Raw genomic sequence first — 27,554 nt, 5'->3', positions numbered from 1 at the left:
TTCTAGGTAAATCGCCTATAACCTTACTTCATGCATTTAAGACTTTAAAAAGCTACCCAAATACTTTAAAAGTTTTAGGTTTTGCCAAGATCTTTTATTAGTATTAGCTATCTTATATTAAATGACGTCAACGTTTGTTGCAGACCACGCCCCGGAGGCCTAATTTAGTCCTCTTTCCCTTCCCACCCTTTTTCTTATAAGGAAAGGATGTGAAGTGGAAGTGGACTTTGCGGATGAGAGGATGCATGGAAAGAGAAAATATTTTCTTTCTGTGCATCCTCTCCTCCGTCGATTAAATGTAGGCAACGCATATGCAACTGCGTATGTCTATGGGCAACAAACACTTCGCTATTTCAGCGATTTCAGGTGGCCGCTCGCTCGTTTGCCACCTTATGATACAAAAAAAAACAATTTTAATCTTATCTGTGCCATTGCTCGTTGAGTGACTTTGAACGTTTTTTTTATCTGAATAACCATGGTTTTTATTACACGTTTAATAGCATTATGTTATTCAAGAACAAACCAAATGTAGTGTGTACACGTCTATCAATGTTACGATATATCTAAATAGATTAGGACATCGTATAAAGTGGCCACTCGCCTAATATGGACAAGTAATTGAGGCCGAGATTCACAATTGTCGCAGGTGAAGGTCGTAACTCCTGCAAGTGGGCTATTTGTTATTCTACATTCGTGTACATTGGGACATGATTGTAGCAATATTTTGTTCATATCAATCAGTTTTACCTCTCATTATAAAACTAAAACAAGTTAAAAAAACGACTCAAAGAATGAAAACAGAACCTGTTAATTGAGATACTTTGTCACTGCGACATAAATTTAAAGGTTATTTTTTACAACCCCAAAACCAATAACTAACCACTTAAAACGTAGCTATATTGTGCTCGAATTAATACAGCTAATTAATTTAATCTTCTTTAAATTATCGCTACTTTGTACACACAATTTTAGATTTTTACATTTTGTCTTTACAATTGAATTTAACATGACAATCGTGCGATAAACATAGGTCTTTACAAAAATTAATTTCTAAATTAACACAGGAATTAACACCTGTACTTAAACCATAAGTAGTTTGAGTGAGTAAATAATATTTGTTTAATGTTGTGTAACATGTTACAAAGTCCACAACAGTAAAGGTTTACGACAGAAATTGCGACATTAATGTTTGTACTACAATTTGTATTTACAATTATTCCGATGAATCAAGAAACACTCTTGTGCATTTTAGACATTATTAGTTACAAAATCCAGTGTCAGAATGAATAGTCAGGGGACACAAACATCGACTTTTTAGTAAGGCTAGTGTTGGGTCAATACCCTGCCAAATTTTCGGATTTTCTTCCTAACAATACAGATACACTTCAACAAGTATACTATAGTGCCTTAGTCTTATTCCAGCAATAGCTGTTTTAAATCGTGAATGCTCTTTTGCTTTAAAGTGTGGGAGAATAGCAATGTTATATTTTTAAAGTGAATCATGTAAAAGCTGATGTATAATTGCCACATTTTATTTGTTATTTACTTATTTTAAGTTTAGTATTATTAATGTTGAAGCGATAATGAGCAGACTTAATAAATAATAAATAGTACTAAAACATTTAAATTTACAAAAATTTAAATTTATATGAAAGTATTATAATATCGGTAGAGACGCGTTGACAATATGGCCGACATAAATTGCCTTATTACGATTAGTTCCGAGGTTCAGTTACGCAAAACTGCAATTTTCCCACCGCAAAGAAACCTCTCGAAGTTCATCGGACGCCGACTTTCTAGCTCCTTTCTATTTAATGAACTATATTTAAATGGTGTCCATCATAACATATAAAATATATTATATTGTTAACTAGTGCAATTATTAGATTAAATATTTTTTCCTTCATACTTTTATTCATAATTTTTTCATATTTTTTCTCCATAATTTTAAAATTTTTAAATAAAGCATTTTTCTTGCCTCCCAATCTCTTAAAGAAAACAGTGTTAGTAATACTTACAGCAGTGGAAACTTACGGTTGTAATCAATTTATTTCTTTTTTAAATTATAAAACCATGGAGTTTTGAATTATCCATGGAATATCTCCATTATGATTCGAAATATGTTTGCGATAACTTAGGTATAAAGAGCGTGGCAACAATCCAATTTAGAGTGACAATGGCGGCCATTTTGATTGCGTGCGGATCATTTACGTGACGTCGAGCTTAAACAATCATTAAAGCACTAATACACGGCCTAAATAGAGCTAATAAATGGCAATTAGTCCGTACGAACACGTTCTTTCAATGCTATTAATAGGTGTTATTTGGCTTTATACAGGCGATGATTATATTAATTGGAAAAGCTTGTTACAAAAGGAATTATAGACAATGGAATATTCTTGTATTAGACAGGACATGAGAAATAGATATTAACAAATTCATACCTTTGTTTACTTAATCTGTCTTATTTTTCTGTATTTCATCGACAAATCATAGCTTGAGGTATACCTAACTATAAGTTAACCAAATTTTAGTACATAACTACATCCATTCTTTATGAAACTAAATAACATTAATATTAAACACTTTTTGCGTATGTTTTTGTATCTCAGAGCACCTTAATATTATTTCAGGAACTGCCTTGAGATAATAACGTAACAAAAACACTGTTACAAAGCTTCAAAGTAAACATTTCAATTTCCTAGTAATTTCCCAGTGAATGTTTTTATAAATACTGACTACAAAATATTATAAAATATATTACAATACCTCTCATAATTATGATATTTTGTTTCGAAACTAGTTGGTATTAGCTGTCGCCCGCGACTCCGACAGCGCGCGCTGAAAAAAACGTAATTAGTCGCCTAAGTATTCTTCGAGACTATGATCTACATCTATTCCAGATTTCAGCGAGATCCATGAAGCCGTTTTGGAGATAACTTTAAACAAACATCCATACATTCATCCAAACATTCCCATTTATATTATTAGTAAAATTGTTTATACAGTTCATCAGACACAATCGATCGCCTTAGTAGGCTTACATATAATAACTTTTAAATGATTTAAATCAATTCTATTTCTATTGTTGAAACATCGTATAAACCCGAGACTATATCTGAATGTAGCAACAATAAATACTTAGCGGCCGTCACGAGAATGTTGCAAGTATTTTGCCCGCGCCTTGCAATGCGCGTAGTCGACGTGTTACGGAATGACTTACCTATAAGCTTATAATTGATAGCACTCCAAGGAATAAGAAGATACGACACTCGTCAAAATTGGATCAGCTGTTAAGTTAATACTTTTTCATTTTTCTTGTCTTTCAAACAAATTAAGATTTTCTGCAAGAAACATGTAGCTCTTCTTCGTATGCAATGTGCGTTTAAAATGCTAGATATGTAGGACTTATCCTGGAGATATTGGCAGCCGCAGCTTGGCAACGTGTGAATGCTTGCCAGGAATTGATTTGTATTTATATAGTTATGTACAGTCGCGTGCAGCTAGTGTGAACATTCGTTGACAAAATGTTTATAAACGACAAAACTGTAAATATTATTAAGCACTTACAACCGTAAGCACTTATGTTCTTCCTCCAAAATAAACGCAAAAAATTAATGTAATTATATTTTGACCGCTACATTTACTGTCGTAGCAAAAAAATATATGAATATACAACAAAGCAAAACGCTTTTAATTTACATACATTATCATCGACTTTTTTAACATCAAGAATCACTATGAATTAACGAGGCATGTTGTAAATTTACGTATTTACATTTGAATTTGTTTTTATATTAATGTACATGACTGTACATATAAATATATCGGAACCATTTAGCATTCATCAATCGATGATCACAGTACAGGGAAAGCTATGCGTAATAATATGATAAAGAAATTTCGCTTTCACAGAGTTTTATGAAGTAACTTTATTTCCTTAGAACTGGATGCCTTTACGAGGACATGCGCGAACATAAATTTTATAGGATTTTCGACGGACTTTTTAACTGACTTTACGAATGGTGGTGACCGTTTTTACGAGTAGTCAATAAAATCGCTCCTTATTTACAATATTGCGCGTGTTAGATGAATTAGATATGTACTAAGCTTTGGTTTTCGATAAATTTTAAATAATACTCTTTTTAAGCATTCCCCAATTTGAATACCAACTGTCGAGTATTGAGATTATTAATGGTTGGTTTCTGAGACCAAAATTCCAGTACAAAACATTACACATATTTTAAATTTTGGTCTCGGAAACCAATGGTAAGAAAGACAAGTTATTCAGTGTAAATTGAAAAAACTTTAGTATTTTAAATGTCACTTTTATTTTCACGTTCTAAAATCAATTCGTAGAGCGAGTCCATGGCACTGAACGAATTAAGCCGAATTTACAGTATACAAATGTATTTTTCCTCCTTCGTTAAAAAAAAAATCACATGCGTAGTATACAATAATTAAAACAGCTAAGTCGACAACGTTACGTGTTACGTAATGCACGTTATCTTTGTCCGTATGTTTTAATTTATTTTAATGCATGCGGCATACGCGTACATCACGCAAGTCATTGGCCCGCTTTATATTGTGTAAACCTTGAGCTAATAGTCGATGTTATGTCGATATGTTTATATTTATCAACAGAAAAAAACTGTCCACTTTTAAGTTTCAACACAGTGTAAGATAATCGTAAGGATTTTCCTGCACGATAGGTTTTATATTGACATCTTTTGTTTTTCATTTCCAAAATTGATATTAATCTGAACTTACATTTCTTTATTTTGCAATTAAGACGTTGCATCCGAGGGCACAGTGGGCTAATCACCTATTTGTCCGAACTTTAGAACGAACGAAGAAAGTAGCACAGGAGAACGCTCTGTGGATGCCCTCTGCCTCATTACAGGTACATGGACATTAAATCAAGTTAAGTCAAGTCGTTCAATACGTTACTAAGACATATAAACATAGGTTTTATTCCTTTTGCACGAAATATAATTGCATATGACACAACTAGAAGCAATAATAGCTAATTATCCTATATTATTTAAATTCATAATTACGTTCAACAATGCGAACAATTGAATTGCATCATTAATATTACACGGTCAAGATCCGCGTGATTTATAGCGGAGTTAAATTAATGTTAACTCAGGTCAATGTTGCATTTAAACACACGTAAACAAACTGCGTACTGCGTAGTATACTGACGTAGTATGCTACTCTACTGATTTATGTTAAACACATTGCCTACTGGAAGAATACAGGTAAGAGAATAAAAACATTGAAGAATTAATAATAGGTCACTTAAGACTTTTTTTTTAAAGGATACACCGTACTAATTGTGAAAATAGCTGTTTATTCGTTATTGTTTTTCTTAATAGTTGGAGCGTTTATGGAAAGTCACGAACGCGTCGGACGCACCGCACGCATGGTCCCTAACGGTTTTTAGCTTGATTTGTATGGATTTACATGGTGCTGCGTCTATTACCCGCGCCGCCCGCATCGAAAGAGCATTTATCCAATCGAGTCCAATCCAGCCAATGGACGCGTACCTTTAATATATTTAACAATATGAAACACCTCCGAGTGATGTTTAATTATTTTTTTAATACTACATAAAAAAGATATATGAAACCACGACAACAGTTGTGTCATGCGTTTCATGAATAAGACATAAAAACACAGTTACAAAAACTGTGCTCAGTTATAACTGTGCAACCAAGTTATAAGCAAGGCCGCTAAGTTCTCACGCTCCCTGGAACATACAACTTAGTACTGTGGTAGTAATAAAGCGATCATGGGAAATTTAATTCTTATGGGAAATTATACGTCAAGAATTATTTACTGTGGATGGTATTATTCTGTATTTCATTTGTAAACATAAATAACAAAGCCACAAAATATTCAGCGTTGCTTTTCCTTTACGCCTGTCATGTGGTAGTGGTATTGCACCGGGCTAGTCGGCCCGTTAGTACACCCAACAAACATTGTTTCGGGGTTACCACTATTAAATTCACTTACCAGTGTGAGTACCACTTATTGTGAGATAAAATAAAATTAGATATTATAAAATAAATGTATATAAACAAAACAAGAATTTTAACATGTTTGTCTCATATGTATTTCAGAGAATTTAACTTATTCCGATTTAAGCGTTATATATAAGCGTAATATCCTTTATAAAAAAACTTTTTACATCTACTTTGAATAAATATTTTAGTTCTTACATATTTTCATTGACGCGTTTTTATAATGACGATATTATAAGAACCTTGCTCAAAACGTCTACAAAAGCATTCAAGATCACTACCAAGGTAAAGTCAGATGCTGTGACACTAGAGGATAAAAAAATAGACGTTAGTTTTTTTCTATAATTAACAATAGATAATACGTGACATTGTATTCATAATTTGCTTTGTTTTTAATCCAATAACATTTATTTATAGAAGCTATAATTTTCAATTGATAAGTAGAATTATAAAAGTATCAAATATCGTATTTCACTTATTTTTTATTCACCATTTAACTGTAAGATCCAAACAAATGAAAATCGTTTTATTTTTTTTACTTATTTTTATGGTAAAGACAATCTATAATAATATCTATTTAGTCTTTGACGTAATATATGTGAAACTAGCATGAATGAGCAACAGACACTTCCTGTAGATATATATTTTCTATCAAGCTGTGGTCATATTGTAAGATAATCTATCCTGTAATATTATTCTGCAAGTTACGTAACTGGTAAATCAATATGCAAAGAGTTTTAAATTGTATTAAAAATAATTAGTTGTTCGTATGTCATGTTTAGTTTAGTGACTTAGTTTCAATTTTATTTCATTAAAATAATAATTTAAGCGACTTCAATCCTTTTCAATTACTCTTATAACAGTATATTATTTCTTTATCTTTTTATATAAAAAAATGTGAAGCCTTGACAAAGGTGATAATTCTAAACTTACGTTGAAAAACCTCTAATGTTCGGCAAAAACAAACACGTTTCCAAGAATAACAAAGAAAACAATGTAATTGGTTATTCACTCAAGTATTCAGTTCTATTACCCAATTGTCCCATCGCAAATTCCGAGCCATCAATAAGAAACGAAACTCACATCGACATTTACTCTCGCTATTACTTTCCACGATAAAAATCGATATTATATGAGTTAAAGTGAGTTTTACTACCTACAATATTGATAGAAATAAATCGTATAATTCATCTCTAGCGAAAAGAAAAAAAAGTTTAAATTATCGTTTGAAATAACATTTGAAATTAGAATACATATTTGGAACTATTTGATGTATAGAATTTTAAAGATTGATTTAAATTTTTTATCGTAATAAATGTCTATGACAAGGTCAACGTCGATCGTAGTTGTAACAGAAGGTTAAGAATTCGCTTAAAGAATTCAACATATTAACATTTATTAGGATTGTTATTGGTGCTTAAATGATGAAAAACATGTGAATAATTTAAAAACAAATGCTCGAATGACTGTGATATTATCGCACTCCAATACAGAATGTGAAAAATATCTTACTATTCAAAATCGGTTAAGTGTTTTGACAGAAGAGGTGCTTTACAATGATATACGAGTACATTCATACCAGCGTATTTATGCGTAGAACAGTACCCACGTATCAGTCGAGTAAAGAAGTGTTGCCATATTATCTATATCAGTAAAATTATATAGACAATGTCATGGTGGTTGTTCAGGTGGTCAACCACCAGTATTGTACGAGAAGTGGTGGCTACATCCGCGGTCGGAAGTGGCGCCCCCATTGCGCACTGCAGGATGTCATGCCCCGACGACCGCGGCCGACTGGTATGGGGACAACCATTCAAGCTTCAAATGACGGATATCCCATCATACAAAGTATTACTTAATTTTACATAAAAAAATGTTTGATAAAATTATTAATCCCGCGCGGAGTCGCAGGCGGCAGCTAGTAATTTCTAAAACGCTGCCAACTCATTCTTTTTGAAACTTTGAACCTTTCCATATCTAAAAATCCGAATATACTTATCAGATCAATTATTTGGTTTATTTTAAGAATTTGCAAGCAAAGTGAAAACATCATGCAGCAACACTGTCTACCCCACGTGCAAAAGACCTTATTTATCTTTTATGATGTGCGAGATTCCAAAGAAAAGACATTCAGGTCATGGTTGCGGATCTGTCTACTTGTGTGACCCTGACCTTAAGCACACAATATTCTTCAACTATAGTACCACTATATCTTTTCGTGCTTTTTTCGTGATCAATGTAGTGGAATTAGAATAAAAAAAACCAACAACATTTAAAGCGGTTCAGCCACACCTCTCTTGCCTCTGGCGCATTCATACATCTAGCGTATTATCATCAGTTTCTAATGCTCTGAATACGGTCTTTCTTGAGCATTCAAGTACTTGGTACTCATAAGTTCCTTTAGGACAACCCTGACCAATATTGTCAATCACTTTCGCAACGTAAACTCGTGTAAATTTGCTTTAATTTATCCTTTTACCGTTAAACCACTAGGGCCGCGAATAATACATGCATCTGTCGGACCTAGATACAGTTTTTTTTTATTGTACGGCGCTATACTGTCCTCTCGTGCCCCTAACATGATTTAGGTCGCAGACTTGAGATACGGAGTGTATATTTATTTATTTATTGTAACATTTAAAACTTATACATAAAATCTTATAACTAATATCACAATGTGTCACAGTTACGATTTATTTATTTATTCCATGTAAAAACCAATTTATTATTTCATTTAAATACAGAAATATAAATATAGTTAGCAGTGTCATCATAAAACAGCTTAACCTGGATAAAATCTAACAGTCAGTAACCCTATTCGTAAGCAATTTTTTCCACTAGCATTACGGTTTCGGTAAGCGATTACCGTGAGCGCATTGTTTTATGTTCAGGAACTCTTCAATAACAGAATTCAAACTCAACCTTGAACCAAAAATGTTACACACCAATAGTCAGGTTTTTGTCAATCGTTGTTTTTTGCTCTTAATGGTCGCAATTTGTCGGAAGACTTTTTTTCTTTTTTTTACCAATATTTAAATATTAATGGAAGTTCGCTATAATTTGACCTTTATGATTATAAAGCGTGTCTAAGGGCATAGGTTTAAACCTTGTCACTTTGTTAGTTGGTTTGGAACATACTATATCAGACGGTTTTGTTGCTGGAGTTACTATCTTTTACATATTCGTAGAGCATTACACCTTAAATAGTATTGCAATGTATGTGGGGCACAAACTACAAAACAAATACTGCACCTATTACGACTTTCGTTTATTTCATAGGCCAAAGGAAGTAACGCGCCTAATCACACTAAAAAGGTATTTAGACCTTGTTCTCTGATAAGATAGCAAAGTATTGACTTTTTACGCCATCAATTGCACAATTTTCACTGCTAAAGACCATCATCCTGTCCCTGTCCTTGCCCCACTTCTTATGGTCGGCGCACCATTTTTCCGACCTCAAAATCAATCTCTCTGCATTGCTAAAGACCAGTGAAATCAAATTCTCTCATAGTAGTACGCTTATTAAAAGCGAAAAGTATATCAGAACGTCATGTTAACACATTACAGAACAATGCGACTATGTTTGTTTGCTATTCAACTTCCCTTTTTTCTCATAACAAACTATAATGTTTTGTTTTAACGGCCATTGTCTATGAACACAGCAATTATACACACTCTAATTAAATATGTTACGAAAAATATGATTTTATTCAACAATTAAATATTATTTTCATTAATTTACAAATGTCTATTGTATCATATTTCCTTTAAGTGTTGCGTAATGTGTTTGCTTGAAATTAAAAAGGTTAAATTAAAAAGTAAAGGTTTATTTTAGCAAAAATGTAATCAAAGTCAAAGAAAATCTTTCAAAATAAAAGTAAAAAGAAACAATACGGTTAGGTTGAAAATCTAATTACTATAAATCAAGGAATTGAAATTAAATATAATGGCCTGATGGCTTGGCATTACTATGCTACGAACTCAATCGAATACAATTGTTATTTCTTACTAAATTAGAATAAGCAATTTTGTTAGAAATAAGTCAATCTCCCAAGGGGAGTTGCTTGTATTTTATTCGTCTTTGGTATTGAACCTATACATTTAGTAACCATAACTATAACTAATTTATTTCGTATCAATTATGTGATAACCATTAGCATACTATTACATTTCTTATATTACTCTTATTACCGAGTTAAAATTTATATTATACGATATGGTAATTAAAATCGATTTAATTTATTTATATTATATAATGAAAGCAATTAGACAGGAGTAAAAACGAGTCTTTAAATATTGTGAAATTGGCAGCGGTATGTGGGTAATCCCCGGGATTAGAGTGGAAGCTTTCGCACCGCTCGATACCAACCGCGATGATTAATAACCTACCGATAAGCTCCCGGGACCTACTTTTACCAACACTAACTGCGAAATATTTTATTGACGGGCGTTTCGTTATTGATTTTGAATTATATCTTGCTAAAACTTCGCTTCAAAAACTTATTGTAACTCATACATATGACACCGTAGATTTAGTAGACTAATTTTCTTGCTGATTTTTATATACGTTAATTTGTATATAACAACGAAAACATATCATATATTTTATCTCTCTCAAAAAGAATTTTATTTTCTATTGATATTGGACGAATATTTTGTCCTTTCCCTGGCAAAAGAACAGCCATTTAACTTAAGATTTGAGGGCTTGTGTCAGATTTAAATTTTTCGGAAATTTCATTATGATGACTGAGGCGATGTAAATATGATTATAGCATAGGATCTTTGTACTCTAATTGAGTTGATCGTCAGCCGTAGTATTCAGGGGTGTCGCCGCACCAATTAGTCTTTCGTCAGCGCCTCACTTCACAATTCCCTACGACTCGCACCCCTATAACATTCATTTACGTCGACGAATCGGCTTTATTCGAATGCCGAATTTCAATCTTGTTTCAAAATGTCAATGAGGTTTGATTACAGCATATAGAACGATGTATTTTACCTTAAGCTTCATCGGTGGTTTTCACTGACGAAATAGTAAAACTTGTTGACATCTCTTTCATACTCCTTAAAAATCTGAGATAGCTATATTTTCACATTCAAGTTATTCACTATAACTTCATTTGTTTTATTTTACTTTAATCAGCTGACAGACGGTTATTGACGGTTGTGGGATTTAATATCTTTCTTTTTCTTACGACGCAAAGACGAAAGAATGGTTTTGCATTTTATCTTTATTAATGAGCTCAGTGTCTAGACTTTCATGAATACTTTCATAAAATAATTGGTAACGATTAATGTTTAAATTAAATTTTAACGATAAAATAATGAAGAGACAATATCTCTATTTTGTTGTAATCTTTAAATTATATTTGACCATAATACAGTTTCGTTTTTTGACAACAATGTTATAATTTCGTAAATAAAAAGGTCACGACGAATCCAATAAAGCAAGAATAAAAATGGCGTCATAATATAATTAATTGAGGTCGTGACAACGTTACGATTTGAAAGGAAAATTTTTCACCGCCCCCGAGCGTTATGGTAAATTGAATTGAGAGCCGAATATCCGGGAGCCTATCGTCTTCCTCAACTCACTTAGCGGACATGCTTACAATGGAAGCTTTTAAAAATTTTGACACTTACTACAATATTTTTTGCCCAAAAAAATTATGAGTTGGAGAAAATAATTTGGTCCCAAAAAAAAAAATTGCAATTGCAAAATTGAATTAATTCTGTACGAATTTATTTTGATAATTACTGAATGTCTTAACCCCCGTCACTACGGGGCGCAAGGCCCCACTGGGCAGAACGAGTCCACAATGCGCTGCCAGCTGGCTTTGACCTGAGCTCTGCATTTGGTCGTATACGAATTTAATAAACTGAAAACATTTGACTCTTTGTTTCGTGAAAAACTTAGTAAATCAAGTTTAAAGATCCATTTTGTAATAGGAGCAAACGGGTTATAAATTAGACCACATTTGACTAACTCTCCCGAGGTCGAGCGGTTGTAAGTTGATAAACATTGGTACTAACAATCAGCTTCATCCCAGGTCACAATTATAAGCTGTCAGCACATTCACCCCTTCAATCAAGTGTATCAGAGTGGTCGTGCGGACATATTCCCCACTCGGCTCGCATTAGGCAGGCCACTGGACAAGGGTCCCTCAATTTGCCGACGTTTATACGGACCGAGGCTATCTCGACTGATATGTAATTTACTTATTTCTAACTAGACAGGGTAAAGGGACGTCCTTTTGTGTATCCCCGTTTTTTTTAGTAATCCCTGGCTGAAATAAGCTGAGCATGTTTTTATGTTGGTTAGAATGTGTACGTATTTATATTATTATTATTAGTAGTGACAGTAGGTGGAATCTCCAGCTTCTAGGCTTAGGTTCATCTATATTTATTATCCCAATTGTCTAATTATACAAGTAAAAGATATTGATAATTGAATGCAAAATTTCGTGTTCAAAATCAATGTTTGTCAACAGAATATTCAAGGGCATCAAATTACTTGGGCTAATAAAGAATATCGATGGTTTTGAAAAATGTAGCACTATTTGGTTTTAATTGTGCAACCAGGTAATTTTAAATTTGTGTAGTCGTATTAAAAATTAGTCGGTAATTTGAAGCGACGATTTATTTCCTAGCGCGATATTTCCTCAAGTATGACATCATGTATTATGTAAAACTAACTTTCATATAATAAAATTCAATGCTAACTATTTATAGTTTAATTATTCACTGGTTACATTTACTATTATTGCTATTGTACAATTTGTAAAGCATACGTAAAGTTCATTTTGAAAAAGATTGTGAATCTTTTCGCTAATCGGTTAAATTTTTTTTGTATCTGTGCTGCATCTGGTTTTTGTTAACGGATCAACAAATGGCTGGTTTGAATGAAAAAACTATCTTACGTCTCAATGGAGTTCATCCCTTGTGTTGCTTGAAAGAACTTGTCTTTTTTGTGGCATCAGTACACCCTTGTTGGTTGGATTTTCTACCTGGATTGAGGTAAATATTTTTACCGCACGCAGACGAATGTTAGAGCACTTTAAATTTTATTCAACTTTGTTAAGATATTATACTCAGATTTATTAACGAACAATCTTTTTGACTTTGACGTTGAAATTAAATCTTTTAAACGGATTGAAGCTGAAAAACGATAATTATATTTACTACGCAATTATCTTCAGTATAAGATATCTATAGATTGGTAATATTAAGTAATATCAGCAATTTAGTACAAAGCTTAAGTAAATTATATCAATACTAGCGGACCCGACAGACGTTGTCCTGTCTACAAGTCTTTCATTTGAATAAATTAATATGAAGTTAATATTTGATCAAAATTGTGAATCTAAACCATTCCCAAATCCCCTTGAACACACACAAAAAATTTCATCAAAATCGGTCCAGTCGTTTGAGAGAAGTTCAGTGACATACACACTCACAGAAGAATTATATATATAAAGATAACAAGGAGTAAAAAAAAACTCTGTTTTACTCTTCATCGTATCTTGTTCGAATAAGAAAATAAAATATCGGTATCAATAGGGAATATTCAACATAAAAAAACACACAAAGCTGTTTCACCCTATTGCCTATGGAAATTGTTCTGAATGAATAAAGAATAAGCCGTAGGTAGAGTTTGGGACCGACAAAAGTTTTCTTTTGAAGGACGAGCTTGTATCGGCTTTCCGAATACAAAACTTTTAAGCTTCAATTTACATTACCGGAAATAACGTTTCGAACAAATTACTCGCGACTCGAAACAATTTGAAACGACTTTAAAACTAATTATAATAAGTAATTTTTCTTTATTTTATAATTCTACCTTTTCCTTATCATGTTGTTCTTGTTATTAAATATAAATAATTCGAATTATTAACAATATGTAACTTACATTCATCCATAAGCGTCGGTGGCTCAGTGGTCAAGCACTTGACTTGCAATCTGCAGGTCCTGGGTTCGAATCCCGCAATGTGTTTTTAGATTTCAGATTTACATATAATGAGTTATACATTTATCCGACGTTCTTACGGTGAAGGAAGACATCGTGATCCAACCTGCACATATCTGAGAAGAATTTCAATATGTGTGAAGTCAACCAACACGCACTTGGCCAGCGTGGTTGATTATGACCTAGTCACCCGTAACTTAGTAGGCTCCGAGCCCCTCGTTGGGGACATATAGTTAGCTGTTGATGATGATTATGAATCATTCCATCAAAATTTAAAATATGTTGAAACTGTGTTTATCCAAAAATATCTATAAACGTTTTCACACCAAAGAATCTTTAACAAATTTGATCACTTTGCTAACCCTTAAGACGCTTTGATAAGGGGAGAAGCAAAATAGCATAATGTTATTAAAATAGCGGAGCGCAGTTTGCTCTTCACCATAAACATTGACTTTGGTGTTTGCATCTTAGCTTACCGTCATCCACATAAACATCCTGCAATTAATTGCGTACGAATTCATGACTTGCTCTACTCGTAACTATTGCAATGAAATTTTAACCTTAACTCAAATTGATAGGAATGAAAATTGCTTGCGTCTAGCTATGAGGGATTTTAAGTTCAAAATGGCTTACTGTAGAAACTAGGAACACACGCAAAGCTTGCATTGATAGAAAACAGATGTTCAAATGTTTTCTATTCTGTTTCTAACAGCGCAAACATCTGAACAAAAATTTTGTTAAGTCGTTCATTCCCATCAATCGATTTATTTATTTACACTGTAGATTTGTTTAGGTTTAGCCAAATTTATGGACCGCATTAAGATAACTTTAAAACAAAAGAATTTTAAGCGTAAAATGTCGATAAATGTACCTAATTAATAGATAAACTGTCACAAGGGTTTTGAAGACGCAAAGGTTTTGATTTAACATAACAATGTATTAGAAATTTGTCAATAGAAATATAAAAAGATTTATATTGATATAAATATGTAATTTGTAGACATCATTATCGCTCATTATATTTGACATATTTAGCAGGTATTTTGTCACATCGTTATGACTACGACAAAGCCTCGTAAATTGTGAATTTTGACACGTGTCAACCGCCGCGAGGCCTGTCATAGGTCTTTGACAGCTTTCGACTAAAATTTACGCGACGCCGGCTACGCCACCTCTCTTTGTATTGCTCTATTCAAAAAAAAAACATTCGACCCGCGTGTTTTTGTGTGTGGATCAGTGTTGATATCTACAATTTTTTTGAGTCCGGTCTGTGTTTTCATTTTTATAACGACAAATAAAATAAAAATCACTACTCTTAAAATAACTAAAGCTAGCAAATCTTACTAACATTATAAATACGAATGTTTAAATAAATGGATTGATGGATAGATGTTTGTATGTTTGATTTAAGATATCTCCAGAAGGGAGTATAGATCTTGGTCAAATTTGGCAAAGATCCATACTTATAATTCCGTGGGAACAGAGTCGCGGGCGACAGCTAGTACTATTATAAAATCACATATTTTTACCGTTTTAAATTGTAGTAAACTGCAGCGTAATTTAAATTATTTCATATGTATAAATATTAGCACAATTAATAATTACAAGATTAGACCTGAGTTGAGCGACATGTGAAAGTGGCTCTGTTGCATGACATTGTTATATGATTTCGGTACGTGATATAATACAACACGCAACTAATGACTTTATGATAAAACGAAACATTTTTACAACATCAATCAAACGCAATGACTCCACGTATTTCTATGTTCTCGTAATGCTAAATTTAATTTAATTGAAATGAATTCAGCGCCGAGCAATCGCTTTATGGATTAGCTTCCTTGTTTATGTGCGTTTTAACGACATGCATCTGAATAATGGCAGCTGTTGCATTGTTTTCGATTTGGTCTCAGAATAGAGATGAAAAGTTACTATGCTTACGAGTGTATTATATTGCATATATACCTTTGCTTAAAATTAATGCAATACCAGCCTATTGCTATCTTTCTTTTTCAATGAAAATGAGAGAGATAGATGATAACGTACAGAATTTTCGGCAGTAAAATATCACAGTTAAACTATTGCCTAGCCATCGATATAAGTTATTTTTTTTTGTAGTTTTATATAGATGTAGTCATCGTTCCTTTTAAACGTAACAAAGTGCTCATGTTACCCCCGTATGCGTGTAATACCTAAGCTATAATTTTTCACGCCCTAATCCGAAGACGGGTCCCGTCAAAGGGAGCGCTTATCGCCTATCCCAATTTATTTTCCCCGGGATTTAGACGTGATATTGTCATAGGCATGTCATTCTGTCCTACGCAAAACCCTGCTCAATTCGTTTTGCTCTTTCATAAAGAGATCATTTATTTTTAATAAGAAAGTAATATACCAATTTTTCTTACGCCAATATTATGAGTTATTTTTCCTCTGTTGAATATATATATATATGTATATTAATGTTGATGATATTTTCTTTCCAATGATAAACATAATTGTGTCTTATTCATTTGAGTTATTAAAGTGAAATTAATGTGTAATAATTTAAATATTAGAAAGCTTTTTTGATCATGCAGTCAGTGACATAGAAAAAGTAATAAATTATGTCCCTAATATTTTATTATTTATGTTACATAATAAACATAATTTATATCTAAAAAGAACCGTTTATTACGTATTGTGTTAAAACAATGCGTCAGTAAACATTGTGAGCTACAAAATAAATCATCAATACTAAGATGCCAAAGTCCAGGAGTTCCCAAAGTATGGGTCGCGGTCAACCAGCGTATCACGAATGATTATGAATTAGACGAATAATCAAGATGTGTGTCTGAAATTTCGTGTTTTTGTTAGGTAGTCGAAGCCTAATCAAGTTTGAAAACCATTGGCGTAAACAAAGAGTCGTTACTAGCGTGTCCGCGCGCGTGTATCCGTGGCCGTTGATCTGTCCACTTCTATTTCCCGGTGTGGCCGCGGCATTATGCTCGCAACACTGACAACAGAAATATTATCACCTTGTCTATGTCCACAGAGACATAATTTGCTCGTGATTTATGACCTGCCTGTGCGGAAAATTTAAATATCTCACTGTCGTACTCGAAGGTTAATGACCTCTAAAGGAGCTACTTAGTGTGGATTTAGTTAAACTAAAACTTAATTTGTTTGAGATTGCTAAATGAATTATTGGTTGATGAATTTTTAAGTAGAAAAATGTTCAGTTTTCTTGTGAAGAGAGTGTGAAAAACGATGAGAGACAGTCCCTTTACATTTCAATTATATGTTTCATGAGGTCATTTCACAGAAGGGATGACAAGGGTAAGAATTTGTGTTTATATGGATAAGAGTAATGTCCACTATAAGTGAGTTAAATATTGTTATAATATTTTATTATTTGGTCTCTACTTTTTTTGCGTAATCAAGTTTATTTCAGAAATCAATGAAACATAAATAAATCAATGTAACGTTAATATTGATAAGTATTTTAGAAAATAAATTGAAAATAAAACCCCTTTGTCAGTCGACTCTCTTATTAAATAAATCATAATAATCGTATAATTTTTATACCCGTCGCATTAAACTAGCGCCATCTAGATGCTCATAATTGACCAACGCACAATTCTCAGTTAACGACTGACTTAAAAAAATAAACAATCCCTTTTTATGATCCACATTCGTCACACGTCATAATAGAAAATGTTGCTTTTATTGCTCGTGACTACGGTCATTAAACTGTGGGAGTGGGGATGTAAGGGAAACAAGGGAAAAGTCATTAAATTGTCAGCAACAGAGGGTTGTCAGAGCGCGTGCGCGGGAGTGGCGCAATATGGCTTTAATAAATCAGCTAATTAACCCCCCAAGCCTCATATTAACAACATAAATTTCATCCTACCCGACTCACCACTCCAGATGTTATGCGGGCTGAATATGCGCATAACATATTCGATGGTTCTTCAGAGGATATGCTCGTGAAGGTTGCTCAAATGTTGAAATTTATATCTCAGGTTAATCTTCATACTAAAAGATATATCCTTCGTTAAACCCTTGTGGAGGACTAAGTTGAATTTAATTATCTTTAATATTATTCGAAGCGCTCAAGTATTAGCATTTAAAGTGCTCGATTAGTTTATAACGGTCTGAGATCTAAAAGGGAATTTCAAGATTTTTTTATTACGTAAGTTAAGTAAAAAAAATAATTAAGATATTAAAATAGAAATTTTAAATTCATGAGTTACTTTCTTTTTTATAAAATGCTTTTGAGTTTGTTTCATTTTAATTTGTTCCACTTTATGAAAAAAAAATAACAGTTATATTTTTTTATTAATTTTTTTCGATTTAATTTGTTGTTGAACCTCCTGTATTAAAAGATAGTTTTGACCGTGGAATAATATATAAATGGCGGCCCGTATCTCGTGACATGCTCTATTATAAATGTCAATGGGACATCTCACTGTCGTACTATCTCTATTAAGATCAGAACAGCTGGTTTAATTACATGTTGGGGTGGCATTTATGTCATTTTGGAACTTTCTCTAAATAAAGTCTAGAATAAACCAATATACGAACAACCAACCAATCAATGGGACGTGGCTTATTAAATGATTCCCTAAAAATTCTTACGTAAACGTTATTAACTTTAATATTGTTAATTTTTCTTACGTACAAAGCAAAATCATTTTTTCACTTGCGGCTTTTAACAAAAGTGAAGAATACTAAGCTGATTATAAATTACATAATATTGTAATAAGATTAATATTGGAAATATGAAAACAAAACAACATCGAAAAACAGAACATTCATCGACAGATCATTATTTCGTAATGATCATTTTCTATAGAAACAAAAAGCAAAGCGCGGGGTGGTTACCGTGACTATGCGAATTTCGAACTCCCTGTAAACCATCGTTCATGAATGTTATTGTACGGATAGTCATTTATCAAAACGTCCAAAGTAGTCGCGTCAGGCGACCATACAGTATTATGACGATGGAATATACGTAACTTGTCCTAAAGGTCTTAGTATTTGAGCCGTCTGTCAAACAAATCCATTATACGCCCTACCAGTAACGAAATGTTTTGTCTTTGAATCCATATCTCGGAGAATATTATATCAAATAGATGTCACTTTGGGTCCCTTATAAAACAGTATCGACATTATTTATATTCTATATTCAAACCTTTTACATGATGAAAAGATGTTTTTATTTTGTGCTAAACAAATTGACTTTCAGCTAGGCGCTTTAATTTCTAAGCAATTAAGAGAATCTTGAATAAATCTTACTAATATTACAAATGCAAATGTTTAGATGGATCAATGGATGTTTATTTGAAGGTATCTCCGGAACGGCTTAACGGATCTCGCTTAAATTTTGCGTAGATGTAGAACATAGTCAACAACACATAGGCTACTTATTTTTTTTCTCCGAGCAGACGGAGCTGGTTTATACGTAAACACATGCGTTAGTTAATACATTGAATTGCATGCTAGTAGCATAAAATTATTCCATATTTGAATATGAAATGACAAATGAATGAACATCGTATTAGTATTACAGTTGCCGTGCGTGACGTATTCAATAGGGATTGTGTTTTATTTGTGCTTAGTTTGTCTATGCATTAGGCTTTAATAATATAAGAACCCTCTTCCTTTAAGGTCTATGAACTCCTGTTCATTCAGCTGTGCTCTTAGCTCAATAACGGGCTTAATCTCGTTCATTGAAGCATCGTTGTCGCGACCATTTAAAGTTCCGCTACATTTACGATTTTATATTGACTATCGAAGTTGAAATATGGCTTTCACATGAACAATATTAAGATTATTTGGACAAATATTTATGGAACTAAAATAAATACAAAAGTAACAATAGTAAAATTTAAAAGAGAAACCAAAAAAAGTTTCAAAGTTAACTTAATATTTCCGATTGTTAGGTTTAGATTTACATAGACATGGTCTGGTAATAGCTTAGTAACTAAACAATTTAAAACTTTTATTTTACACAAATAGACGGACAATTTTATAACTATTTATCTATCCTTGCATATGCTTATATAACCATAATAAAACAGTTTCTCGTGCTTAAGTAATCGAGGTTAATTATATTTGGCATACAGTTATTACTTGGGACCTTTATTGCCATAATTTTACGACCTGCCATTACAATATATGTTAGTGTTTTCTATGTTCGTATATTATATTTATTTACATCAAACGACAATTTACGACTGTGATAATGATTATTTGTAATGTGTCTTTACCTATTACACAGTGTATTTATTTAGAAAATAATGATAAATATATATAAAATGGGCTAAACATTCACGTATATTCATACGGTGGCGGTACCGACTAATTTTGAGCCCACTCACCCTGATGGGCTCGAAACTAGTCAGTGCCGCCACCCGACGTATATACGTGAGTGTTTAGCCGTTTTTATATAAGTTTATCATAATGTCTCACGAAAATTTGAATAATTTAATAATCATAAAAGTAGCAGAAACTACATATTTACCAATTTGATTTGTTGTAATGAATACTGTGATAATTAATCTTTTGTAAATATATTCATAGTATAGGTTGGGTGTTTCCATAAAATCATACGCAAGTAGATACACCTAAAATCTTGCTATTGATCGACGGACAGACAGAATAACTGACGCTCTATTGTTTGTAAATTATACTCTACCATTATATTTATTACGGAGTTATAAACAACGTAGCTCTATTATTTAGTTCACTAATTCGGAAATGTTTTCTCATTCATTTCATTACGCTTATATGATAAATATATTATAGTTAAAGAAAATGCTTCACGTTAGCGGGAAATCGATTCCGCTCAGTTACAAACGAATTACCGCAAAACCGCAACACGTTTGAAACAGCTGTTTATTTGAATATTAGAATTATTTTCGCTTATTTAATATTAATGGAACGCTCCTCAACATTTGTATATTTTATATGTATGTATGTATTAATTAAATTGTCAGCAAACATTGTTTATTCACATATTTGTTTTAAATAAGTCAGTGTAAGTGTATTCGATTTTGTACACATAATATGTTTGCATTTTACACTGTTAATTTAAAAGTATAAATTATTATCCTTACAAGCCGTAACATACAGAAAGAAACAATTAAAAATAAGTACCTGCACTAACGATAACAATAATATTACAAAGACTAACATAAGCCTAAGATTATAAAACTCCAAGAAAATAGCGTATACTTTTAACCTAAGGTGGCCCCTATCTTCCTGGCTGAAGGCATTAATGGCTTCTTGGTCGTTGTTACTGTCTATAAACAACGTTGGTAACTTGTTTCCTATACAAATATGTAAATGTTGTTACTTATAGATCAGGGCGAGGTGCGGCATACGCGTGCTCCGAGGGCGAAGGCAACGCTCCCAAGTCATGCTGTGGCCGGCCGCCGCTGAGACTGTGCGTGCTGTTCCTCGGCGTGGTGGGTGCTTGCCTGGTAGCCGCCGGCGCAGTCCTCGGTGCCCTCAGGCCGCATCCAAGAGCACCTCTTACATTACTGCTTCTAATGATAGGTATGTATATACACGCTTTGAAAATCTTTGTGCATTTCAAAATGATCATGAGGTATTGAATGAATGCCTTAAAATTTATATTCTAATCATAAAGAGGAATGAATCATTTCGAAGTTCGAATTTTTCAAATTACATTATCATTAGACGTAGAATTACCGACAGTATCATGTATTCTAATTTAAACATAGCACCTACATTTTAGCACTGAGCCAACACGATTCAAATTGGTCATTTCAATAAACCGCATTAACCCAGATCTGATCAAAGAACCTCCACGTTTAGCTCACCATAACAATCAAAGTTTCAGGATCTAATGAAAGCATATTATCAAAAATGAATGCAAATTTCTCTAACGGCGTTCACTGAAAGTCGCCTATAAAATTTAATGTTTCCTCTAAAATTCATAAATTTCCTACAAAGGGGTGGTCTTAAATAAATTACCTTCATTAACGGTAGCGCAATCAGAACCTCACTAGATATTCACCTTGTATTATGCATACTGCTATGAATAGCTTAAGGACAATACTTACTAACTATGGCCTTCGTCCCCGCATAACACTTTTGTGGATTAGGACAAGTTTTAGACTTCATTTGTATTCTATTGCTTCTTTAGAGTAAGTCCCTTTATCTAAAGAGTTTGAATACGTTTAATTAGGGCTTGATTGATTTCGATTTTTACATTATTTTCTACTGAGTAATTCCTATGATCATTTTAGCACACTTTTATTTCTTCTAAGCTACTCACTGTGTCGCGTTCTGTTTCAACTCATTGTTTATTCGGCGTGCATCTGCCGATAGCAAGTCTGGACGCGATTTCATTACATCATTCACAAAGTCGCGGCCACCCTTCGACGGGCGGAGTTTTCAATTAAACTTCGAATGAGTTTTGGAGCAGAATTAATTGGATTTTCATTAGTGTTAGGGACAAATGATGTTGTTACAGCCGAGCGATCTATTGTTTGCACGCGGAGGCAATTTGTACGCGTCAGTCACTTCGCAACTCTATGCATCGACGTCGACCAAATGGTGAACAACTTTCCACACACATTGTTCCCATACAATGCATTATGTACGCTCGTTTGGTTATAGCACACGCGATGCCTCGTTGCCCACGTCTGTGATCATATCCGCAAAAAATATTAAACCGGGAACATATGCTCTTCAAATACCTCATGGAAAATTGCAATATTTATCTATTCACGGATAAAAATATTCATTATTTCACATTAAATGGTGTTCTGCTAGTGAATTGAAGTAATATACCGAAATAAAATGTTTATAAGCCTGTATGAAAACCTTAACTCGTATAATATTAGTAAAAAAGTGGTGGTAATTTCTGACAGAAACATATGTATATCTTAGATTCAACCCACTAAAACCAATTCGGGTGTAATTTTCGAGTGCGACTGGAGAGAGTACCTGTATCTCCAAAGGAACGCTCCGGGACTCAATTGATTTATACTTAACAATAAAAGTGTAAGACTAAAATTATATTAATTCTGCAGGGATAGGCGTAGTGCTCGTGACAGCAGCGGGACTGGCGTGGAGGTTGGGTGCAAGGGACGCACCATGCGCACTGCTCGGGCTGCGGCGCGCGTCATGCCGGCGCTTCGTGCCGCGCCTGCCACCCAGCTACGCGCGCCCGCATCACCCGTACGCAGCTATGCTCTACCCGGAGTTCCATTACAGGCCGCCTCCACCCACCTACCAAGCTTCAATGCAGGAGTATAGACTCAGGTAATTTACAACTCAACACAGTTAGCAGAGACTATGGAATTCCATTTGGTGCGGACTTGGCACACCTCTATCGCTTCTTCTATATACAAACTACGCATACAAATACGTCGATTATGGTTGTTCATAATTAAATCTAGTAATCTGTTATTGTGAACTTTCACACTTGTATCTTACCGTTGTTACTTTACTTCAAAGAGATTGAGATGGGTGACAGCATGTTACAAGTGTTTCAGCATAGTCAAAGCACAGTTACAATTGTCTAAGTAAATAAAGCATCGTTGGATGGAGCTAATACTTCTACATAATCTTTTTCATTTCTTTCCAGGTTACTTCTTCTTGACAGAAGTGTGCCAGCGGTGTCGCCGCCACCCACATACAGATCAAACTCAGCCAGTCTAGTCAGGTATGTGCACGATTTTGCTATGATCCATTGTTTCGTCAGCAATCTCGAAGGAACAAGATATGTTGATCTGATACAGCCACTATTAAATATGTTCGTCGCTTTAGCAAGCTAGTTGTACTATTTTCGATGCATTCGACATCCCTCTCTACTTTGCAAATTGCACACGCTACCCCCAAGAGGATTTTCGTGAGACAAGTCTCATGTTACCCTACGAGGGAAGTCCCTGGAAGGCAGTGTATCGGTTGAATATTCTACCAGACCCCCCATAACATAAAATGTACTACAACGCATCGTTTGTTTCCTTACAGAGGAACCACAGGCGCCACGTGGTGCGGCTCGGAGTATAGTGGGCCGCCGTCATACAGAGCGCCACGCGCTGAACCTCCGCCCGCCGTCACCGACGTGCCTTCCCCCATCGACCTCAAGTACTCAGGGGAATCTATCGAGTCCCCCCTACCCGAACAGAAGGACCCTGATGAACATCTCGTCACCATAGTGCACACAGAAGCCCAACCCGTCATAGTAACAGTGTCTGGCTCACCGGCGCTCAACGAAACTCACATCACGCATACCTCTGAAATCGATATATTAGCCCATTTATAACGAAATATTGGTTAATCTATGTGTCTGAAAAAAAGCTTTACGAGATTTTGAATCCGAAAAAATTATAAATATAAAAGTTATAAAAACCATAATAGAGATCAAAAAGGAAATGCAAGTTTAAAGTAGAATTCATTTTACTAACGGAAATTATGTTCAACCTGTTAATTATTATTTATTTCGTTAATTTACAATTATTCATAATTGAATAAATAACCAATACAATATAAATATGAAAAATAAATACAAATTTGTATATTTAAAGTATTAAAAAGCATGGAGTTCCAAAAATGTTACTATAGATTACTTATACAAAACGAATTAATCGTTTCAAAATCATCAGATTTTAATCAAAACTTAATAGAAAAATTCGTCATAATTTTTTTTTAAATCATCTAACAATATATGTACAAACTTTCATTATTGTATTTATTTTTTATCATATTGTTTTTATTTTAACATTTTTGGACTCATTTATTGACTTTGTTGTTTTGTTTAAGGATTACATTTGTGCCTTCGTATTATAAGTAATTATTTGTTCCAAAAGTGAAAAGATTTCGTGTACCTTACTTGAAATAAGTATTATGTAAATAAAAACACCCAAAAACGTAATGTTTTGATTTTTTTATTTAAACGAAAGATTTAAACACATGGGTAGGAATTTCCAAAAATTAAAAATGTAAAAAATTTAGTCTATTTTTGAAAAAAAAAATTAAGTAACAGGATTTTAATAGTATATTTTTTATGTTTTAAAGTTGTACAAACGATCTATTTACGTGTTTAAATCTTAGAGTTAAAAAAATCATGCGTTGTGTAAATACATTATGCTTTGTTAAGTATTTTTATCGGGGCGTATCCGAAAAGTAATTATTTTATATAATTAAACCAAAATTAATACCGTAATGTACAATGTGAGTTAACGTGCTTTACACTCAATTAGTGCCAATGGTCGTTTTAATAATTTTGTAAATATATTCCACTTAATGATGCTACTAATGTGTTAAATATTGTTTTCAGCTCAGAAATGAAGTACATTAAAAAAAATATAACATCAAGAACTTTAAAAAAATGTCATAAATGCTCCTCTACAAATATGTACAGTCAGCTGCATAAATATGTAAACATTTTTCAAAATGTTCACATACTTTTATGCGACTACAGTTTCAAAAATACGTAAGCACGTCTTCACCAATGGATGCAATCATAGTTGGAAACATAAGGACGGATACGTGCATACATATTTTTGACACCGAATTCGTATACAAGTTTCTGAAGTTTTATAAATGTATGAATATTTATGCAGCTAACTGTACAGAATTTTTACCATCATGTTTTTATATGAGTGACAACAAAAACAATAATGTATTTTTAAACATAACTTTGTTATAACGATTAAATATTTTTAGTCTGTGACATAAATCAAAGACAATTTATTTCCGTGACAGACAATTAATTTAATCTCATGATTACAGATAAATAATACAATTTAACTGCTGTTTGTTTTTATTTATATTTCGTTACTTCAGTATAGGAAGATATTTATGAATATAGTATTTAAGTTGTTGTAAATTATAAAGATATGTCGAGTTCATTATCCTTTATAGTTATCATTTATATTACAAACTTAAAGAACTGAGAGTATTCAATGCAATTAAAAAAATATCCATCTGATATACATAATAAAAACTACAAGAATCGTGAATTAAAATTTTAAAAAATTTACCGCCAAAAATGACCGCCATTTTGTATCCGCCATTTTCGGCAAATGCAACGTCATTAAGTTAGATAGGAGTTACATCAGTCTTGATATACAAAAATATTTTAGTATCCAAAGAACCGATCTCTGTTAAAATTCTTTCTTATTCTCATAGAGACATTGAATTATATGAGAAATGTCAAAGAATGTACTTCCTACGAGGCTACTTTAGGTTCTTGTAGACTTACTAGGGATACAGTTAACTGTTTATGGACCGATCAACTTATCTGACCCGGTGGCCATAAGTGAAACTTATTCATTGGCTCTACTATCAATGTCAAAAAAGCGCTAAAATACTTTTCGGTCTATGGCATTTTTGTCTTATAAGTAATTTTATATGCCTATAGCATTTTTAAATATTTTCTGTGAGAACTAACCGCGACAGATATATAATAACTGCTCCTCTCACCGGGTCAGATGAGATTGTCGCAGTACACATCAATTTTTGTTATAAAAACGTAGTTAGTTGTTAGATTGATATCACGACATTCAGTGACGATCAATTTAAGTATCATGTAAAATACAGACTATTATTTTTAAGGAATTGTAACATTATAGTGTAATTATTGTACTGTACATAATATTATTTGTATTATAAGTAAATAAAAAAACTTTTAGTGAATATTAAGTTTTTTAATTTTGTGATTATTACATACATGTCCTAACTAGACCAATCATTACTAATATTATAAATGCGAAAGTAACTCTGTCTGTCTGCCTGTCCTTCCGAACCGATTTAAATGAAATATGGTACACAGATAGCCCAGAGTCTGGGGAAGGACATAGGCTACTACTACTACTTTTAACGCGAAAAAGGGGTTGCAAGGGCTTGAAAAGGGTGATGGAAATCTGAAAGTATCGTATTTTTTTACAGATAGAAGCCTGAAACTTTTTATTTAGGCAGTTAATATGATATAAATAAATATGACATTCAATATTAGTAAAAATTTTACCCTCAAGGGTGCAAAATAATAATAGGGGATGAACGCTTGTATTAAAACTTGTGAGGTCTATGTGATTGTTATGTAACTTTAATATGTATTGTTGTTATGTATTATAAATGTTAGTAGAATAATACCTAAATAATGAAAATATCTACTCAGACAGTATTTCACGCAGACGAAGTTGCGGGCACAGTTAGTTCATTAGTCTTATTCTTATTATTATTTTGTGGAAATCCTGTCCTGTCCTTTCCTGACATGTAAATAAAATACATGTATGTAAATTGGAGTGCCTGTTTGTAATATTGAAATAACAATTTTATTGCGTAAACTAGCTGTCGCCCGCTACTCCTGCGCGGTATTAAAAAAGCTTATGTATTGCTTGCAGATTTCAGATCCGTTGAACCGATCCGGAGATACCTTTTAACAAACATCCATTCATCCATCTAAATTTACGCATTTATGGTATTATATAGTCTGAAGTATGATATAATTGAATGAGAAACGAAGAGATTACAAGCGTGTTTGAGGCCAGTTGGAAAGCTGCGAGCGGCGAGCGGTGCGAATAAATCGCTTTTGA

At 33.1% G+C, this 27,554-nt stretch overlaps 1 protein-coding gene across 1 annotated transcript in view; it reads left to right on the top strand.

Moving 5' to 3' along the window:
* LOC106119209 (uncharacterized) overlaps positions 1–24,474 on the top strand; it is a 60,569-nt gene extending 36,095 nt beyond the window's left edge. Inside the window, exons 2-5 of the mRNA XM_013314128.1 lie at positions 21,341–21,537; positions 23,043–23,274; positions 23,600–23,677; positions 23,986–24,474. Of these exons, the coding sequence (XP_013169582.1) occupies positions 21,531–21,537; positions 23,043–23,274; positions 23,600–23,677; positions 23,986–24,280 (612 nt within the window). The 5' untranslated portion in view covers positions 21,341–21,530 and the 3' untranslated portion in view covers positions 24,281–24,474. The remainder of the gene's footprint in view (positions 1–21,340; positions 21,538–23,042; positions 23,275–23,599; positions 23,678–23,985) is intronic.
* The last annotated feature ends 3,080 nt before the right edge of the window (positions 24,475–27,554 follow it).

This window comes from Papilio xuthus, unplaced genomic scaffold, assembly GCF_000836235.2.
Source record: "Papilio xuthus unplaced genomic scaffold, Pxut_1.1 DF827542.1, whole genome shotgun sequence".
Lineage (NCBI taxonomy): Eukaryota > Metazoa > Arthropoda > Insecta > Lepidoptera > Papilionidae > Papilio > Papilio xuthus.
Note: the sequence above shows the minus strand (reverse complement) of the source record. Positions and strands in the feature narration are given on the sequence as shown.